Source organism: Lissotriton helveticus, chromosome 3_2 (assembly GCF_964261635.1).
Source record: "Lissotriton helveticus chromosome 3_2, aLisHel1.1, whole genome shotgun sequence".
Taxonomy (NCBI): Eukaryota; Metazoa; Chordata; class Amphibia; order Caudata; family Salamandridae; genus Lissotriton; species Lissotriton helveticus.
Window position 1 is genome coordinate 136,890,153 of NC_136062.1, and position 19,726 is coordinate 136,909,878.

General features: G+C 46.9%; 1 protein-coding gene across 1 annotated transcript in view; it reads left to right on the forward strand.

Annotated features, from left to right (window-relative positions):
• The first annotated feature begins 4,001 nt into the window (after positions 1–4,001).
• Positions 4,002–19,726, forward strand: part of MAPDA (N6-Methyl-AMP deaminase) — a 173,548-nt gene continuing 157,823 nt past the window's right edge. The window contains exon 1 of the mRNA XM_078684933.1: positions 4,002–4,146. Within this exon, the coding sequence (XP_078541059.1) occupies positions 4,099–4,146 (48 nt within the window). The 5' untranslated portion in view covers positions 4,002–4,098. The remainder of the gene's footprint in view (positions 4,147–19,726) is intronic.

The following is a 19,726-nucleotide window of genomic DNA, read 5'->3' on the forward strand; positions in this document are numbered from 1 at the left end:
TTGCTCCCGGACAATGTCGGGACGGGCTGCTAGTGTAAGATAAGTGAGTTTGTAGTGAAGGGCTGGCCAAACGCAGACATTCTGGGTGAAGTGGAAAAGGGGTACAGTGTTGTCAAAGAAGAATTGTGCATGAAGGGAAGTGATTTGTACAGAAGTGGAAAGAAGGTTCAGCCTGTTGGTGTGAAGATAAATTGATGTTCCTGGCACACTTGGGTCATGTAGGAAGGAATATGACCAAATTACAGCCGAGAGAGCTTTAATGGTGGCCATGGATGGACCGCATGGTTGAGTATGTGGTCCGGGATTGCAACATGTGTACCCAGGCTGACAAGGGGAAGAAAGTGAGACAAGTGCCCCTTTCACCGGCAGAGGTTCCCCAGGAGCCCTGGCAAAAATTGGGAATGGATATAGTGGGGTCTTTTGATTTGTTGAGGCCTTTAGAGAGGTTTGTAGTATTAGTTGTTGATTATGCCACAAAGTGGGTGACGGCTAACTGTTTCTATAATGCCACTTCCAGGACCATCATTGAATTCCTGAAAAAACTGTTTTCTAAAGAAGACATTCTAAAAAATGTGGTTACAGATAGTGGAGGTCAGTTCTTGTCACAGGAAATGAGAGATTTTGTTCATGCACTAGGAATAGAGCATTATTGTACAGCACTCTATCACCCTAAAGCTAATCATCTTGCTGAGGTAATAAATAAAGTGGAGAAGAGCTGAGTACAAAGAGCTTTGCAGAATGGGGAATCGTTCGTAGAGAGACTAAGAGAAACCCTGTGGGCTCACAGGACTATCCGCAACAGTGTGACTGGGATATCTCCATTTGAAGGGTTGAGGAGTAGACTAGTTAAGACAAAGCTGTGAGAAGGTGGCTTGGTAAATGCTGTCCACTAATTAAAGTGGGTAGCCTGTACCAATCCACACGATCCGTATGATGTATGAGGTCAAAGATAACCTTATTAAAAGCTATCATAGTGGTAGCTATGGAGAGCGGCCTTCAGGCTGAATCTTGAAGGAATGTAAAGCAGCTTGTTTTACCAGAATATCACCTCCTGAATGACTACAGGAAGGAGCACCACAAAGCAGTTATATAAAATATGTATTTATTAATATAACACTCTCTACTAACCTCTACATGAGGATAAAACACAAAGCACCCAATAGAGGATCAATAGAACAGTTGTAAGTAGCACAATACACAGCGGGCTCTAGTGGTAGACTGAACCATATACTAAAATAGTGGTATAACAATCACGACTTGACTAGACACAGTGCCTAGTGCACGTAGAATCGCTGAGACCCCAAGGAACCACCCAAGGTGATACCCACGGAAGACGGGTGCAGTGAGGAAACACGACCGCATGCTCCGTACAACTCTATGGCAAAGTTGTGGTTGCAAAGTTAAAGTTTAAGGACTCTTCTAGGAGGACTACGAGCAAACCCTTCGGAACTTAAGAGTTTAAAGAGCCACCTCACCCGTGGATACCGTAGTATCAGAGTTACCTATACCAGGGAAGCCAGGTGCATAGGTCTGAAGTGGCGTCGGAAACTCTTGTCGTTCTCTATGGAAGGAAGTGAAGAAGCACTGCTACCGTGAAGGTGAAAAGGGTCCGGTGGAATCCAAGCCAGGATTCTGGATGTGAGGAACCTGAAAGCAGAGGGTACAGAGTCTGGGTCACTGCAGAGTGACCAGGGGCTCGGTAGACGAATGCCCACAGATGTCGGGTGCTTCATGTGCGAAGAAGGGATGCTTGACTCTGCAGCCACAAGGTCACAGAGGCGTCGAGGACGACCAGGAGCCAGAGGTTAACTGTCCCACGAAGGATGTCGAGTGCTGAGGGGTCAGTGTCCAGCGGGATCACCAACAAGTCTTGGCAACAGCATCCCACGCAGGAAGGACAAACAGGTTATGGTGTGGACCAGCAAGGTTCAGGGGACTCACCAAACCTTGGTGGAAAGCCCAAGAACAATCAAGATGACCCTCAGGGGGACCCACAGGCCGAACGACCAGAAGTCGCCAGGGGACCTCGAGCAAGATTGCAAAGCACCAGCCCACGGAGCACTCGGTGCGAGGAGGCCGGAATTCTTTGGTGCAAATACTGCTCAGGGTCAGGAGTACACAGAGTCCAATGCACAAGCTCAGGAATCGCCAACAAGCATATGCACTTGCAAATGGACGCGCTGCACAAGGGTTCGGGTTACGCAGCCCCCACAAGGGATACTGGCCTCAACCTCGGTGGGAGGGCAGACCGACCTCAGGGACCTTCAGGAACCCACATCCTGTGTCGAAGGTCAGTGGTTTCTTCTTGTAGAATCTTTCCAGGTAAAATCTAATGTCTTAGTCACAGACAACCCGGGAGAATGGTCTCCAAAGGCTGCAGAGAGGCTCTGCTCATGAAGGGGCACCCACTCACATAAAACTCAGCACCCTAGGCTTGCTATAACTATGACTTATAAGTTTTAAGTGTGGTGACGATTAGATATAGTGAACCTATATCTAAAGTGGTGCAAGCACCATCTTACACAGGCTGCAGTAGCAGACCTAGAGTTCCATTTTGCATAGTCTCTCGTGGGTGTCATAATACATGCTTCAGCCCATGGGAGGTCTCTGGGGTACCTATGCCCTTGGTACATGGTGTATTTACTGGGGACTTATAAGGGTACCCCAGTATCCAATCTGGATGTACCAAAGTACATGTATGTCAACTTATGGGAGAAAGCAGATAGACTAGGGTCCTAATTAGCAGGATCCCAGTAAGACTAGTCGAAAACAGTGAGACACCAAGAAAAAGGTGGGGGTAACCATAAGAAGCAGATCCTACTTTCCTATAAAAGTGATCTTCATTTGTGTGGTTCCATGGAAGTGGTTGCAATGTTGATGTGCCTGCCCCAGAGTAGGATCCTCATCGCCACATGGTGGGTCTAGAGGAAAGCAACAACACAGGTAAGTTGATTCCGCTTTCAGCTTTTATTAGACATCTCATACCATCACCAACGGTCTGCTCTCTCCACCCACTGTCTCCTACTCCCTTCTAGCCACCGTGCTCTACATTCCATTCTTGAACTAGCATATTTTGAGACACACTGCGCTCTCCACCCACTGTCTCCTACACCCTTCTAGCCACCGTGCTCTACATTCCATTCTAAAACAAGCATATTTCAAGACCCACCACAACAGTCACCTACTACAAAATTTGCATTTAGCATGTTTTATTTAAACGTAAGCTTGAGCACATTATTAGTGTATTTTGACAGTAAATAAAAATTCGTGGCAGCACAAGCATTAAATAAGATCAACTTTTTTTTGCAGTTTTATATAAATAGAACTTGGCTCAAATGCATTAGAGAGCTTAATGCTCACGAGATTATATTATAGAAGGTCAGAGTCAAGACACGGGGAGGTTAAATGATTTGCCCTGGCCCCTGAATCACATTATGTTGAGCTCATCATGCCCGGGGTCAAACATCGGGTCCCAGACCCAGTCCTAAAGTGGGTTACAGGCATCGCCAGTCTTGCCTATATCTTTTTCAACCACATGAATTCGAAATAGAGCTCTTCAAATATCACTCCTGCAATGATATGAAAGTGGAGACGAAGGGAAATGGGTCTTGCTCACAAAATATTACTTTCTGCCTTTCTGTGTCCTGGAGGTGAGGCGCTTATACATTGCGATTAGTACCCATATCTGCGTCCCAAGCAGTGTACTTCGGAGGCGACATCGATCTCGTTAGATTTCGCTGCTCTTAGCCTGAAGGCAGAGAATTATTCACGGTGAACACAACTGATCAAAAAGTAGCGATTGCTTGGAGTTACTGGCGTTTATTACTGAATTGAAGGGAAAACATGTACACTGCAGGGTGCCTTTAAAGATAATCAGCGTCCCGCGCAAATGAATGTTTCTTCTTTGCGTTGTTCATAGGTAATTGGTTCTCGTATTTTCCCAATTCAAGATGGCGCCTATGTGTGCTGGTATCCCCTTTCTAGCTCCACGAGTCTTTATTAGGGCGTCTTGCAAATACTACAGCCTTTGAATGCATGTTCAGCCTATTCTCCACTCCAATTGCGCTACAGGCATACGGAATAGACATCTAGCTCAGCATGGCGGAGAAGCCAGGGCTGCACTTCTACAGGGACCTACCCAAAGTGGTGAGATGGCTTCATCTGAGTCCGCGGCAGGCAGACTGTGTGAGATGACTAGTGCACACACTATAAGAAAGTTCGTTTTTTTCTCCAGATACCTGTGGGCTTATTTACAAGCCCTTTGCGCCACTTTTACGTCACTTTCCCCATGTTAAAAGTGACGCAAAAGTGGCGCAAGGGGCTTGTAAATCGGCACCCCTGGAGTGTGCGAGATCAGGCATAGAGATACCATCTGGAAGTGTGAAAGTTTAAATATCCTTAGGGTCACACGCTGCAGCTCGTTGCCAGCCATACAGGCCATTTTGTTTAGGAGGCGAATGTTAAGAGCTATGAGCGAATATGATGCGCCCACAAAGGGGCAGATTTACAAGCCCCTTGCCCCAATTTTGCGTCACTTTTCCCATGTTAAAAATGACGCAAAATTGGCGCAGGGGGCTTGTAAATTTGCCCCTATGTGGTATGAGATCATGTACGCAGTTTCACATGCAGAGGTGGGTGAGAGAGCTATATTCCTGCCCCTGCTCGAGATCCTCTTGACAACTTGAGGTCAACACTAGCCGATATTGCATAGTTGTCACAGCTACCTACTCTGTACCTTGTAACCAGACTGCATTCCCGGCCTTAGCATCCTGTGCCTTTAAATGAACACGTAGCCGAGTATGTTTCTATTGTGGAACGTGCTTATTTCCTTGGGAAAGTTCGCTTTAACGTCAACTAACAGAAGACATTACCTTTCCTGTGAGAAAAAGATACTCGTCTAGTGACTGAATTGCACAGCGTGAACTAAATCCTGGCATCCCTGCTTGACCAAACTATGTGATCTTAGTCAAATACTTCATTTCTCTGAGCCTCATTTTCTCCACCCCAGAGGAGAACACGTTCTCTAAAACCTCTCTTGTGTTTGATGTATAGCCTATAATGTTGCTCCATCTACAATATGTGGGCGTCGTATAGGGTAGCATGACAACTAACTAGCCTCTTAATTTAGAGCATTGTCATCAAAATGGGAGGCAGGATGTTCCTCGGTTCATGTTTAAAAATCGCCCTTTAAAAAAATACTGATCAGTGCAGTGGTGTACTAAGGTGAAATGCTTTCCGTGTTTAAATAAATACAACTTTTTGCATTTTGAAGACACCATTTTATATTCTAACATTTACATGGCATTATTTTTAAGGCTCATGCACAGGCTCTTGGAGCCACTGCTGATACTGTGCTCGGCTCTGGCTTAGCTCTCACTGTTCATTTGTAGGCTCACCCATGACTATTGATTGAATCACAGCAGAGTGTGTTATATGTTCTGTGGACATTAGCATCATATGCAAGGAACAACAATGTATAAGAATTGTGTTGCTGATATACGTGTACACTTTTTCCTCTTTTAGAACCTATATAATTTTATCTGTTACATAGACGGCCATAGAAGGATCACTTCTACTATTAATAATTTTTGGTAAGCCAACTATTAAGGACTTTTTACTTATATGCCATAGAGCATCGGGCCTGGTATAGACATATTTCCTGGGTGACTTACTCATCCCCTTTGGGATACTGTGAGCACTCGGTATGATTTTAAATCTTTTCACAGCACACTCTCTTTGTTTTGTTAATATTCTCACTAGTTATTATTATGGTTATCCTCACTCATCCTTTCTCCTCTTTTCACTTCTGCTACTCACCGTATCACTGACTCTTTGGCACTGGTTTCAAATGACCCTAGATATTCTTTCTTCCCTTCCTTTATTCATGGTCACTTGGTATCTTGGTGAATATTCGCCTTTATAGTCTTAACATGTAATGTGTGACACATACATGTAGGTCTTGTGAATATACTAAAACATGTTTTTGTCAATATTGTATGCACTACAGCCCTGAAGAAGCCCATGTTTGGGTGAAACGCGTTGGCTGGATTCATCATCTGCATACTATGCACAGCTGAAAATAAAAGACGAATAACAGCATTTGAATATGTCGTCTCATTTAGTGCAGACACGTTGTTCTATTTTTATATGTTGCCTCTCATCCAATTTGTTTTGAGTGGTGCAGTGTGTGTCGAATCGGCATATGTTGTCAGATGTCCAGCGCTCATCATGTCAGATGTACAGCAACACAGTGCGTGAAATCTAGCTATCTCAACTTTGAGTGAGATATCCACTGCCCGAGTTCACATGGTCAGTAGCAGCGTTTGAAAGATATCACTTGCCCAATGGCAGGTTACCAGCACTATAAAATGCAATTTACTGTGTCAAACACAAAGAATCAATGTTCTATTTCTGTATTCTATTCATCATTTGTACAATAACAAAACTAATTGATATCTTGGTACTAGTCCTGTCAATGGAAACTGCTAAAAAGCCCAAAAAGGAGCACAACATTTCGTGCAAAACTTTTTTAGGAAACGGATACTGTGAGCAAATATATTGTTAGTTGGGGTGGATAACATTATTTAATTTTAATGTTACCTCGCAGTGCTTTCCAATAGAACAGCTTACCCTGCTACAAGGAAAATAGCTTTTAATGGCTTTTCACTGCAAGGACATGTTTAGCATTAAACATTTATATGTCCTACTTTTAAATACCATGTACCCTGCCTAATGGGCATTTAAAAACTATTATGGGGCAACCCTGTAACCTTGGAAACCAGAGCTAGTGAATACAAGAACAAGACAATAGTTCCCTTCGAGAGAGGTTTTCAGCTTAAACCCCCTAGGCCAAATATTATGATTCAGAAATAATCAGTTAGAATCAAACAGATAATTAATATCATACCACATTGCAGGTTCTCCAAGCACAACACAATGAAAGTGAATGGTGACATCAGTGGAAAAATGGTTTGTTGTTGCTGTAGAAAAATATATGCAACATGAGTTGGAGTCACTCCGGGATCTTCGTTCAAGAGATGGCGATCAAGTCCTTCTCACCTGGCAAGAGGGCAGCAGGTCAACACAGCAGTCTAGCAGGGTGGCAGTCCTTTCAGCAGCACAGCAGTCCTTCTTGATGTGTACTAAAGAGTTGGTGTCTAAGATCCAGTATTTATAGCCATTTGTACCTTTGAAGTGGGGCGAAGCTTCTAGAGGCATGCCTTTGAAGTGCACAGATGCCCTACCTTCCTGGTCTTGGCTCCAGATTAACTACAGGCTGAGAAGCTTAGTGTGGAGACAGGACACATCCTATTCTTGTTAGTGGAGCTGGGCCCAGATTCTCCCTCCAGTCCTGCCAGTCACACTGAAGCTCTCCATTGTGTGTGACTCTCTAGGGGGAATATACAAAGACGAACTGTCACCCACAACCAGTCATGTGACCCATAGACTGGCAGCTGGAACCAAATGGCTAAGGCAGGCTGCTGGAACCAAATGGCTAAGACAGGAAAATGGCAACTTTGAGACGGCCTGGCATATGCTGTCCACTATTCTAGTGGGCACCTTGCACCAGTCCAAACAACCCCTTATTGATGGTAGGTTAAAGACAACCTTATAGAAATCTATCCTAGTGGTAGCTGTGGAGAGCAGCCTTCAGGCTAAGTCTTGAAGGAATGTAAAGCCGCTTGTTTTACCAGTCTATAATCTCATGTAATGACCAAATGAAAGAACCACAACAGATATATATAAAATATATGTATTTATACTAAACACATCCCCCTAGTCTCTACGAGGCTAGTGGCAAAAGTACACAAGTAAACTTATTCAACACACAGTAAATTAGCACAATATATGATTAGTCCTAGGGGCGTCACATATACTAAGAAAGTGGTATAAGAACCATGACTGACACATAGCCTAGAGCCTTTAGAACCGCTGGGGCCACCAGGAACCATCCAAGGTAGTGACACAGGGGACCCACGGGGGATGCATGCAGTGTCTAAACACAGCCGCGAATCATCATTAACTTCTATGGGGAGAGTCGCGGTTGGAAAATTACAGATTAAGGACACTTAGGAGTGGACTTGGAAGAAACCCCTTGAGAACTAGACAGTTTGAGAGTCAATACCCACGGGAGCACTGGAGTACTTGTGTTACCTCACCCAGGGAAACCAGGTTTATAGGTGTCGGGTTTCGTCGTTGTTTCCTATGGCGAGCTGTGAAGAAGTGCTGCAGGCGACCAAGTGTAAAGTGTCAAGATGGACAGAAGGGTGGATTGAAGAACTGAAGAACCTGAAAGCAGAAGGGACAGAGTCTGGGTCACTAGCCAGTGACCAGGCAGCAAGGAGACGATGCCAACCAATGTCTGGTGATTTCAGGTGAAGAAGGTGAAGCTTGACTCTTCAGCCACGAGCACCAGGAGGCTTCGATGAAAACCAGGAGCTAGATTCGAGCTGTCCCACAAAGGATGTCGAGTGCTGCAGCGTCGGTATCCAGATTGGACCCAACCAGCCTTGGCAACAGCAACCCACGCAGAAAGCAAAGAGTGGCTTCGGTGCAGACCAGCAAAGTCCGAGGGACTCACCCTTTGGAGGGGAGTCAGGGCACGTATGGAACAACCATGAATGCCCGAGAAACAGAAGAGTTACCTTCGTGGGGACCCACCAGTTGACAGAGCAGGGATCGCGAAGGCGCCTCGAGCAGAATTGCTAGAAGCGGGCCCACGGAACATTCGTGGAGTGTAGGCCCACAATCTTCGGTGCAGATGGTGCTCAGGGCTTGGACTACGAGTAGCCCAATGCACAACTTTGGGAAAGCTCGGGAAGTAGGTGCACTAGCAAATGTGCATGTTGTCCAGGAGTTCCGGTCCCACGTCTCTCATGATGGCTAAAGGTCTCAGCTTTGCTGGGATCTCGTGTCGGCCTCGGAGATGTCTGGAAATCCGTGTCCTGTGTCGAAAAACCTTCGTATTCGGGCGGAAGCCTTGGAAATGCAGACCGGCAAGATGCTTCGTTGGTACCTGTTTGAACAGGGGAGTCACTCTTTAACCCCAAGGGAGATTCTTCCGTCTTCTAGTCGAAATAGAATGTCGAAGTTCCAGGATATATGTTGCAGAGTTTCATCCAGGGTAATCTAAAATCCTCAGGCCTGGGTTCCTATACTTATACTAAGTTTAGGGGTTGGACTTACTTTAGGGTTCCCCAGGGTGGGGGTGGTTACACCCCTTTCCCTTTGTCCAGTTTCACGCCAGAGCAGGGGCTGAGTGCCCCTGCAACCGGTTTGAACTGGGTATGCACAGGGACACCAAGTGTGCCCCAGCACTGTCTGAAAAAGCATTCTATGAATGCACCCACCCAGCCCCAATACACTAAAACCTGTCTGGGAGGTGGTTACACCTCCCTGTGACAGGAAACCTATTGTCCAGGCCTCCCCTGCCGGAGTTTCGTTCAGCAGCAGGAGGTCAGACCTGTGTCTGTGGCATCCATTTTGTGATGCAGGGCTCTTTAAAACTATTACCGTTTAAGTAAGTGTGTACGTGTCTTCTCCCTCTAGAAGGGTGGAATTCTACCCCTGCCACCAGGACTGGTGGGGGTGGGGGAGGATTCCAAAGTGTTTGACACCAAACACGACATGTTTTGTTGCAGCCATCCCAATGTTAGTATTTACCGGGAGGTTATAATGCACTTAAGAGTTAATGGTATGGCTGTATCACAGAACAGCTACAGAGAAGTGATTCCGAAAGCTGCAGAGGGGCTCAGCTCAAGCTTGGGCAACCTCTCACACCAAACCAAGCACTCTGCCTTCAGGATTGTTAAGGCCTGCCATAGGAGTGACTTATAGGTTTATATGTGTCTGTCATTTAAGGTAGATATAGGTAGCCTATATCTAAGTAAGAGGTGCATGCACCACCATACCCAGGCTGCAGTAGCAGCCCTGTGGTGCCATTTTGGAAGGCTTCCCAGGGGTGGCATAATACATGCTTTAGCCCCTGGTAGGCCTCTGGGGTACCTATGCCCTTAGTACCTAAGGTACGATATACTAGGGACTCACAAGGGTAACCCAGTAACCAATCTGGAGTGTACCTAATCAATCAATGCAATCAATTTAGAGAGGACAGCAGATAGGCTGGAGCCCTGGACAACAGGATTCCAGCCAAAGTAAGTCAAAAACCATCAAAACACCAGGAAAAAAGTGGGGGCAACCATGTAGTCAGATTCCACCTTCCTACAGCAACTTTCTAGAAGTACATAAGGAACAGATGATGGATGGAATGCTAAACAAATCAAATATTAACCCCTCAGTCACAGATCTGGGTTAAATCCATAGTTCTTTTTCTCGCCATGCTGTTCCAGTTTCGACCTAGCCATATGCAATTCAGTCTTGACCCTGCTCCCTATGAGAACAGTCCAACCCGAACTGCCAGGCCAGGTCCTCCCTGGACCAGAAATAAGCATCCTCAGATGGGTTTCGGGGCATCACACCTCATCAGCCAGGCTAGTTTGAATCTGGTGGCACAGCGAGCACAGACCCATGTCTGGTGTCCCTTCCAACTTGGGGCAACAAAGAAAAAAGAACAGATGATGGACGGAACGCTGAACAAATCAGACATTCACCCCCAGTTACAGATCTGGGTTAAATCTATTGTTAAAAGTGGCATTATCAAAATTGTATTTTAAAATCTAACTTCTCCATAGATTTTTCATTACAATTCCACAGAGACGAAACATATACCTGAAGGTATTGAAGCGCTTTGCATGAGCACCAGTTGCGTTACAGAGGAACACATTCATTTTTTTGTGGGGCACAGGGCGATTAAGGCCCTTAACATGATTTCGGTCAGAGTTGCCTTCAACCAACAGTTTCTGTGTGAGAACTGACCGACCATAGGTCGGGGGTTCCTCACACCATATTACGATGCAACTGCGCATGGTGCGGTTGCAAAATCCCATTTCACTATGGGAGCTTGTGCTGCGGGCGGAAATCGCCTATAGCACAAGCTCCCATTTTGAAATGGGAGTTTGTGTAAATACCTGCACCGTGTGGTGCCTGCTACATAGTGCTGGGATTTTCAGGGGGCACCATAGGACTCAATGGGTCAATTCTCCGTCCCATAGTGGGGGCCATACGCTTGATGTGATATGTTCTAATTTCTCTTTAACAGTCCAAGACCCCTTGCCGGTCACTTGGTCTGATCATTCCTTAATCAATTTTTCTTGGTTAATTAAATCTCCAGATCCACCTTTGAGGTTAACTGAAAGTAGACCTCCCGCCTAGAGTTGGCAGCTTTTGGCAGAGTTTTGTCAGAGTCACGTCCACTGGCTGGGGAGGGATTGGCCGAGGCAGTAGGAAGCTTTCACAAATGGATTGCGTGAGCAGTGGGCCAACTGGCTATAACTCGGGATCACAAGAGAGTTAGAATGACTCCGTCCAAGCCTTGGTTTTCCAAGGAACTTAAAGAGAAAAAAAAAAAGCGTGTAAAAAAATTAGAACGCAGCAGGCGACAAGCGTACTGCCCGCTATCCAAATTAGCCCTTAGGAAATGTCCGAACTGCTGCTATGACGCAGTTAAGAGCGCCAAAGGTCAGTTTTATGCAGAATGCATTGCTCAATCCAGGAATAACTCAAAGGAAATCTTCTCGATTGTCCAGAGCTTTCTGAAGCCAGTTGCAGAAAGTAAGGCAGGCCCCTCACCACCCCCCTCTAATGCCTGGTGCGAACAACTTTCAGATTTCTTTATTAACAAAATACAAACTATTCAGGCCAGTTTGGGGCCAGCTAGCTTAGACTTGACTGAGCATCCGGCCCAGGCCGTTAGCGAGTCGGATTGTACTCTCATGACCTTGACAGATTTCACACCCATCCCACTGGCAGATACTCTGGCCATTCTCAAAGCACTCAAATCACTATCCCCGGCAGACCCCTGCCTTGCCAGGCAGCTGGCAACTGTGGCTACCGTAGTTAATCCTGAAGTTAGTAACATCATTAACTTGTCGCTGCAGTCTGCCACGGTGCCTGAGGAATAGACGCAGGCGAAGTTATTACCCCTGTTAAAATAACCCTCACTGAAGTCAGATACCCTGTCTAGCTATCCACCAATCTCTCTCCTTCCTGCTGTGGCGAAGGTTTGCGAGAAGGCAGTTTTTAAACAGCTGTCTGCGTTCGTTGAAACCGCTGGTGCTCTTCACCTGGCTCAGTCCGGCTTTAGCACCTCATACAGCACTGAGATCGCTTTGGTCAAGATAACAGAAGCTATCAGGGACTGTTGTGATTCTGGTGGCAGAGCGGCCCTGGTTTCATTAGACCTCTCTGCCGCATTTGATACGGTTCCACACAGACAGTTGTTAGCTCGCCTGTCTAATATTGGAATTTCAGGCCAGGTGTGGGACTGGATAGAATCCTTCTTGGACAGCAGATCTCAACAAGTGTAGGTCCCGCCCTCTTCATCCACTCCCAAAAGCATTACTACAGGTGTACCTCAGGGCTCTACACTGAGCCCTTCGCTTTTTTATGTATATATGAACCCATTGATATATTTGGCGGAAGGATTGGGTGCCAAAATTATAGCTTACGCTGACGACACCCAGCTGCTTTTCACATGGAAGAAAGATGAGACTTCTGTGGAATCAGTTAGAAACTGCCTGATGGAAGTCTTTAATTGGCTGTCCCAGACTCCTCTTAAATGTAATGAGGAAAAATCACAGGTCCTTCTTTATGGGACCTTCCTGCCAAATTTTCGGGATGACTTGTGGCCAGCGGGCTTCCCTAAACCAAAAACCCAGGGTAGCCCAGCAAAAAACCTGAGAGTTTGCTTCGGCGAAGATCTTGGATTTCGTACTCAGATCAATAGGCTGGCAGGAGTGTGCTTTGGCACATTGAAGCTTCTTAGGAAATTCTTGCCGCTCCTGCCAAAAGTGGCCAAAGAAATGGTGACCCGCGCTCTTATCTTGTTGCGCCTTGATTACGCCAATTCCCTTTACATTGGCCTTCCTTGCTACCAGATAAAAAAGCTTCAGACCATTCAGAATGCGGCCACTCGAAAGCTGCTAGGCATTCCGCGCAGCCATGGTATTAAGCAGTCTTTACGCGATTTCCATTGCCTTCCTGTTGACCAGCATATTTTGTTTAAGGCACTAATTATCACCCATAGTGCCCTCTACAAGTCTGGGTCTTGCTATCTTAGGAGGTGTTTTAACTTCTATACGCCACCCAGGCTTCTCCGGTCAACAGCTCAATGCCTTGTTGCCATCCCTCGCTACCGCCTTGCCAGTATGGGAGGAAGCTCCCTTTCCGTAAGGGCGGCCAGGGCCTGGAACAGTTTGCCCTTTGAGATCAGAAATAATTACGATCTGAGGATATTTAAGAAGCAATTGAAAACCTTACTTTTTAATTCGATGGGTTAGCTTCTACTTTCCCTCCCGCTCACCCCGCATTGGTCAACTCGCCGGGACACTTCCAGGTAGCTGTGCGTGTTATAAAATTGCAGTAACATAACATAACATAATATAGGAGCCCCCCACTGCCACAAACGTAGGCGGCGGAGGAATAGGAGCCCTGCTAGGTTGCCCCCAAAGTTGTTTTCCAACAGCCTTCCATGTCGGCCTTTCCGAAAACCGACATCATAATCCAGAAGGCGGATACGCCGCTCTAAAGGGATTATGGGCGGTTTCTGAATGGCTGACGGGCTCCAAACATAACCTAGTTGAATTGACTGGCCGGTTTACACTCCGAATGCCGACATTGAAATTTGGCTGTCGGACTGTAAATCTACAATGTCGGTAGGTAAGCCTCTGACAAGCGGTCTGAGATTTACCGACTGTCATCGTAATGAGGCCCTAAGTGATTTGCCGGGGATCACAGGATGTTGAGTGTCCCTGCTGAGTCTTGAACCCAGTTCCTTAGCTTCGAGGTTGATCGCTCTAGCCGTTAGGCCACATCCTCTCCTGACTACCTGTTCCCATTTGAAAATGAAACTAATTTATAATGTTTTTAGAAGTATCTTTATTCTTTGTTTCCATAGAACAAACAACAATAAGGGCGCAATCACAAGCCCTATAACAAAGGAGGACGCAAATATATACTGCAGCCTTTCACACAGGGTTGACATACGGCTACAATATTATGTTTCACTAGGAGAGAAAGCAATGATTCATAAGACAACAGTACATGCGCACTGAAATCAGGTAGGAGCATCAGCCTCTGCGACAGGGAGCTGTAGGCCATAGTTTGTCAACATCCCCAAACCTTGAAAAACGTGCGTGAGCAAGCTCTGTTTATATATGTAACCTTTTTGGCCGCCATGTATAGGTCTACCCGGGACCTCCATTCTCCCTCAGGAGCACCCCAGTGACACCCTATATCAAGCTTGGCCACTACAAGCTCCAAGTTGCAAAAGAGGAGCTTCACCCTAGGGACTTCTACATCTCCTGGAATCCCCAAGTGCCAAGAGGACATATTTAGGCTCAATTGGGATATGTCCCCCCAACACCTTGTTGAGCTCCCCTACCCCCTGTGCCCTGTATACCTGAATGGCTTGGCCACATAAGATCGTATGGACGAACATACTCCACGTTGCCCCACACCACAGACAATCTGGGGATGCCGCCCTCCCCATGCAGTGCAGGCAAAGTCAATGTAGTACTTTAAGTTGGATCAGGTGCAACAGGTACTCTATGGTGATCTTCCTTGGGTGCATCAGGACTGCCTCCCAGACCACATCCTCCATTTCCATCCAGGTCCTCCCCTTATTGCACTCTCAGAGAAACCAGTGTGTCCGGCATATTGTTCTTGAGTGTTTTGAATGTAAGTCCTCTAGGAGCATTCTGCCCTCCAGTGGGGCGTACTCAGACATGTCAAACACCCTCAGGCTCTCCACCTGCCAAGCATGATGCAACTGTTCATAATTTTAAGTATTGGTTGTAATTCATGTGATAGTCTCGCTTGAAGGAGGAGAAGGCCATCAGGCCACTGCTCTCCAGGAGATCCCCCAGTCGGTAGATTCTCAGCAAGTCCTAAAACCCAAACCACCTCCACTTCCCCAGTTTGCACATCCATGTCACTTTCCAGACTGAAGACACCTCATAAACTTCCCTATCGAGAAGCATCATAATACCCTTCCCACTGTACAGGTAGTATAGGTAGGACAGAATTGTAAACTTGGTTCTCTCCAGCCTTAAGTAGAATGGTCCTGCAGCACCAAAGACCTGTGATTAATAGGGAAATTACACTTATTAAATGTAATTAGGTAACTCCAATGTCCATCTCTATCGGGATTCCGCAGCAACCAGAGCACTGTGACCGCCCTCATAGCCGCCAATGACGACATTCGCACCCTCCTCGATCAAGGCCACACCTCATACTACTAGACCTATCAGCAGCCTTCGACACCGTCTCCTATCGCACACTAGCTGCCAGACTCCAAGATGCCGATATCCAGGGAACTGACTTAGACTGGATTTGTTCTTTTATCTCTGGCAGAACACAAACAATAAGACTCCCTCCCTTTCTCTCTGAAACTACTGAGATCAGATGCCTAGTATGCTAAGGATGCTCTCCTAGGCCCCTGCACTTTAACATCTACATGGCCCTCCTCGCAACCATCATCAGAAAACACAGAATCATAATAGTGTCGTACGCCGACGATAACGAGCTCATCCTCTCCCTCACCAAGGAACCCGACATCACCAGGCACAGTTTCCAGGAAGGAATGAAGGATGTTGCATCCTGGATGAGCAGAAGCTGCCTGAAGCTCAATTGGGAGAAAACGGAAGTCCCCATTCTCGGTCCCACCCCCTCCGCATGGGACAACACCTGGTGGCCTCCCACCCCCGCGGACCACACCCGCAACCTCGGCATCATACTCGACTCCTTAGTGGCCATGTACCGTCAGATCAACGCTGTGTCCTCCACATGCTTCAACATCCTCTGCATACACAGCAAGACCTTCAAATGGATCCCCACCATTCTCCAGGAAGATTGTCACCCATGTACTCATCACCAGCAGGCTGGACTACGTAAACGCCCTCTACACCGGAATCAACAAAACGCTCCTTTGCAAGCTACAGACCATCCAGAACGCCGCAGTTAGACTCGTCCTTGGCATCCCAAGACATGACCACATCACCCAGCACCTCCGTGATGTCCACTGGCTCCCCGCCGAAAAGAGAGTAGTCTTTAATAGGAACATTCAGGCCATTACTAAAAGAAAGAGGATAAAGTGAGTAGTAGATACCAAGCATTCCTTGTTTCCTCTAATTCTTGAACTTCGCTCTATTTTCTAACTATACCACCTGCATCATAAGATATATCCTACCTTTCTTCTAAGCCGGACATAAGACAGGTTTATGTTTCCTACCCTTTTTTTGACAATTCTCTAATTATGCACTAGGGATTAAGTCTTATAGCAGTATAAAAAAATACAACGTACTAATGAGATAAAAGAAAATATAGGGCCCCATTATCCAATAAAATTGGCATGCTCCTAACCCACACCAAATGTCAGCCAATCGTAGTCCATTTGATCTCCCACAAGGTTCTACCAGATTGTCTGAATTCCTGAACTACAGTATACCTTAAAGCCTGCTCAGTGGCCTTTAGTACGAGCTGGGGATCTGGAAATGTCACTTTGTGTGCACTAACTGAACTGGCAAAACAACCAGTTTTTTCCTCCTTGGTATTATGCCTAATAGTTGCAGAACTGAAAAATACTCCAATAGGATGAGAACACACTACACCAACCTCTAAAGAAATTTCGAAATATACCAACCTCCAATAAGGTCATTACTCATCCGCCCAGACTTCTGTGCCCTACTGCGCCACCTTTGTGCTCTAAAAGCTATATGATCCACTTGAGAAGGATGACCGTTCACAGTGCAAGGTGTGAAATGGTGGAGCATACTCTACCCTTTAAAAATAAAAAAACTGTTTCGACCATAGTTGTGCGGAGAAAATTCATTATGTATGGCTTCCAAATATGCTTGGCATGGGTTACATAGTCAGCTCAGCTATCACAATCTGCAGTACATTCAATGTACGTTTTCAGCTAATTGGCATAATTAATTTACTTGTAAGTCCCTAATAAAGTGGTACTACCTGTGCCCAGGGCCTGTAAATTAAAAGCCGCTAGTGGGACTGCAGCACTGATTGTGCCACCCACTTAAGTAGCACTTTGAACATCTCAGGCCTGCCATTGCAGTCTGTTCGTGCTGTATGAAATGCATCTACATCACCCCTAGCTAGACCCTTGATAACCCAAAGGGCAGAGCGCAATGTATTTAAAAGGTAGGACATGTACTTTTAAGTCTTACATGTCCTGGCAGTGAAAAAATCCTAAATTCATTTTTCACTACTGTTAGGCCTACCTCTCCTATTGGATAACATTGGAGTTACTATATTATGTTTTAAAAGTATAATTTCCAAATGGGAAGAGATAACCAGTTCATTTTTGGTGTCTCTGGAATCACAATTTAAAATCCTAACTCATGGCGAAGTCAGAGTTTAAATTACAATTCTGAAAATGCCACATTTAGAAAGTTATACCAAAGGGTTTGTTGTTGGTATTTTCTTGCCTTAGTCATTTGGTTCCCGTAGCTTGCCTCTGAAGCACACGACTAGGTGACAGTTCAGCTTTGTGTATTCCTCTTTGACAGCCACGCACAATGGGGAGCTTCAGTGTGACTGGATGGGCCATCACTGGCAGGATTGGAGGGAGGAGCTGGGCCCAGCTTCAATTACTCTTGAATAGGCTGGGTCCTGTTACCACACAAACAGCTGCATACCCCACTGTAGTTAGTTTGGAGCTGGGACAAGGAAGGCAGAACATCTGTACGTTTCAAAGGCATGCCTCTAGAAGCTTCTTCCCTCTTCAGAGGAACATTCTGGTATTAATACTGGACCTCAAACATCAACTCTTCAGTACACTTTTGGATCTATGGATAATCTGTTAGGAAGATGGACTACTGTGCTGCTAAAAGGACTGCTACTCTGCTGTACTGCTGCCCTGCTGCCCTCATGCTTGGGGGAGAGGAACTGGACCTGCAACTTCATCTTCAACCCAGGACCCCAGAGTGACTCCAAGGGCTAGTCTACTGGACTCTCGATCTGAGCCTTGGGTCCATAAAAGGATCCCCTACATCCTGCAACAACCCCTGAACCCAGCTGCAGTGAGTTCTTGATAACTAAGTGGTGACTCTGAGGTCCTGGGCCCTTGGTGTGGCTCAAGAGCACTGAAAAAAAGCTTTTGGGCTCTTCTCGACCAGGCCCGTTCGCATCGAGACCACTTCGCTCGTACCGCAAATCAGCGCAAAGCTCCTTCAGCCCGACTCTTCACACTGCAGCATCGACCGTGTATGCCTACAGCTAACGCAAACCTTCAGCAGAGCCAGACCACAACACTGGCTGGCTCCTTACGCTTCACCAGTAGCTTCCTGCGACACACTCCCTGCTCCTCATGGCCCTCTTCAAAGCAAATGGGACTCTTGGCACAAACTGAATCCAGACTGGGACGGGTCTAAGATGTTGTTGTCCTCGAGATGGCGGGGCAGTTGCATGTTGACTATTTTCTCAATGACTTTTGCTGGGAAAGGGAGCAGGGAGATGGGCCGGAAGTTCTTGAGGTCCTTGGGGTCTACCTTGGGTTTCTTGAGGAGGGCGCTGATTTCGGTGTGCTTCCAGCTTTCTGGGAATGTTTCTGTCTCGTAGGAGATGTTTATGACCTTCCGTAATTGGGGTGCGATGGCTGTGTCTGTTTTGTTGAAAACATGGTGTGGGCAGGGGTCTGAAGGTGATCCTGAGTCGATGGAGTTCATGACCTTACGTGTCTCGTCGTCGTTGACGTGGGACCAGGAGGTCAGGCGGTTGGGTCGGGCGGTGTTCGCAGGGGGGTGGAGTCTGACATAGTCGGGGCGGCCGTGGTGTTGAAGCTGTCGTGGATGTCTTGCGGTGGAAGAAGGTGGCCAGAGAGTCGCACAGATCTTGTGAGGGCGGGATGTTGTTGGTGTTGGTGCTGGGGTTGGAGAGTTCCTTCACTATGCTGAATAGCTCTTTGCTGTTGTGTGCGTTGTTGTCCAGGCGGGCTTTGAAGGAGGATCTCTTGGCTGATCTGATGAGGTGGTTATGTCTGCGGATGGCGTCCTTGTGGGCTGCGTGGCTGTCCTGGGTACGTTCGTGGAGCCATTTCTTCTCCAGTTTTCGACTTGTATGTTTGGAGGTCTGGAGCTCTTCGGTGAAGCAGGTGGCTTTCTTGCTGGTGTGGCTGTTGGAGGGTTTCTTGAGCGGTGCGAGGGTGTTGGCGCAGTTGTCGATCCACTGTCTGAGGTTGCGGGCGGCGGCGTCTGGGTCGGTGGGTGGGTTCAGGGTGAGGGTGGTGGTCATCTGGTCTTCGGTGACTTTGCTCCAGCAGCGGCGTGGTGGGTTTCTTGAAGGTGAAATGGAGCGGTGGTCCGTCCAGTCGAGTTCGGAGATGTGGTTGAGGGTGACGTGGGACATGTGGAGAAGACGGTGTCGAGCGTGTGGCCGGCGACGTGGGTGGGTGCAGTGACGAGTTGTCTGAGGCCGAAGTTGGCGAGGTTGTCGATCAGGGTGGCGGTGTTGGCGTTGTTGTTGTTCTCGAGGTGGAAGTTCAGGTCACCGAGGAGGATGTAGTCCATGGAGGCGAGTGCGTGGGTGCTGGCGAGGTCAGCGATTGGGTTGCTGAACTGTGCCTGGGGTCCGAGGGGTCTGTAGACGAGTGTTC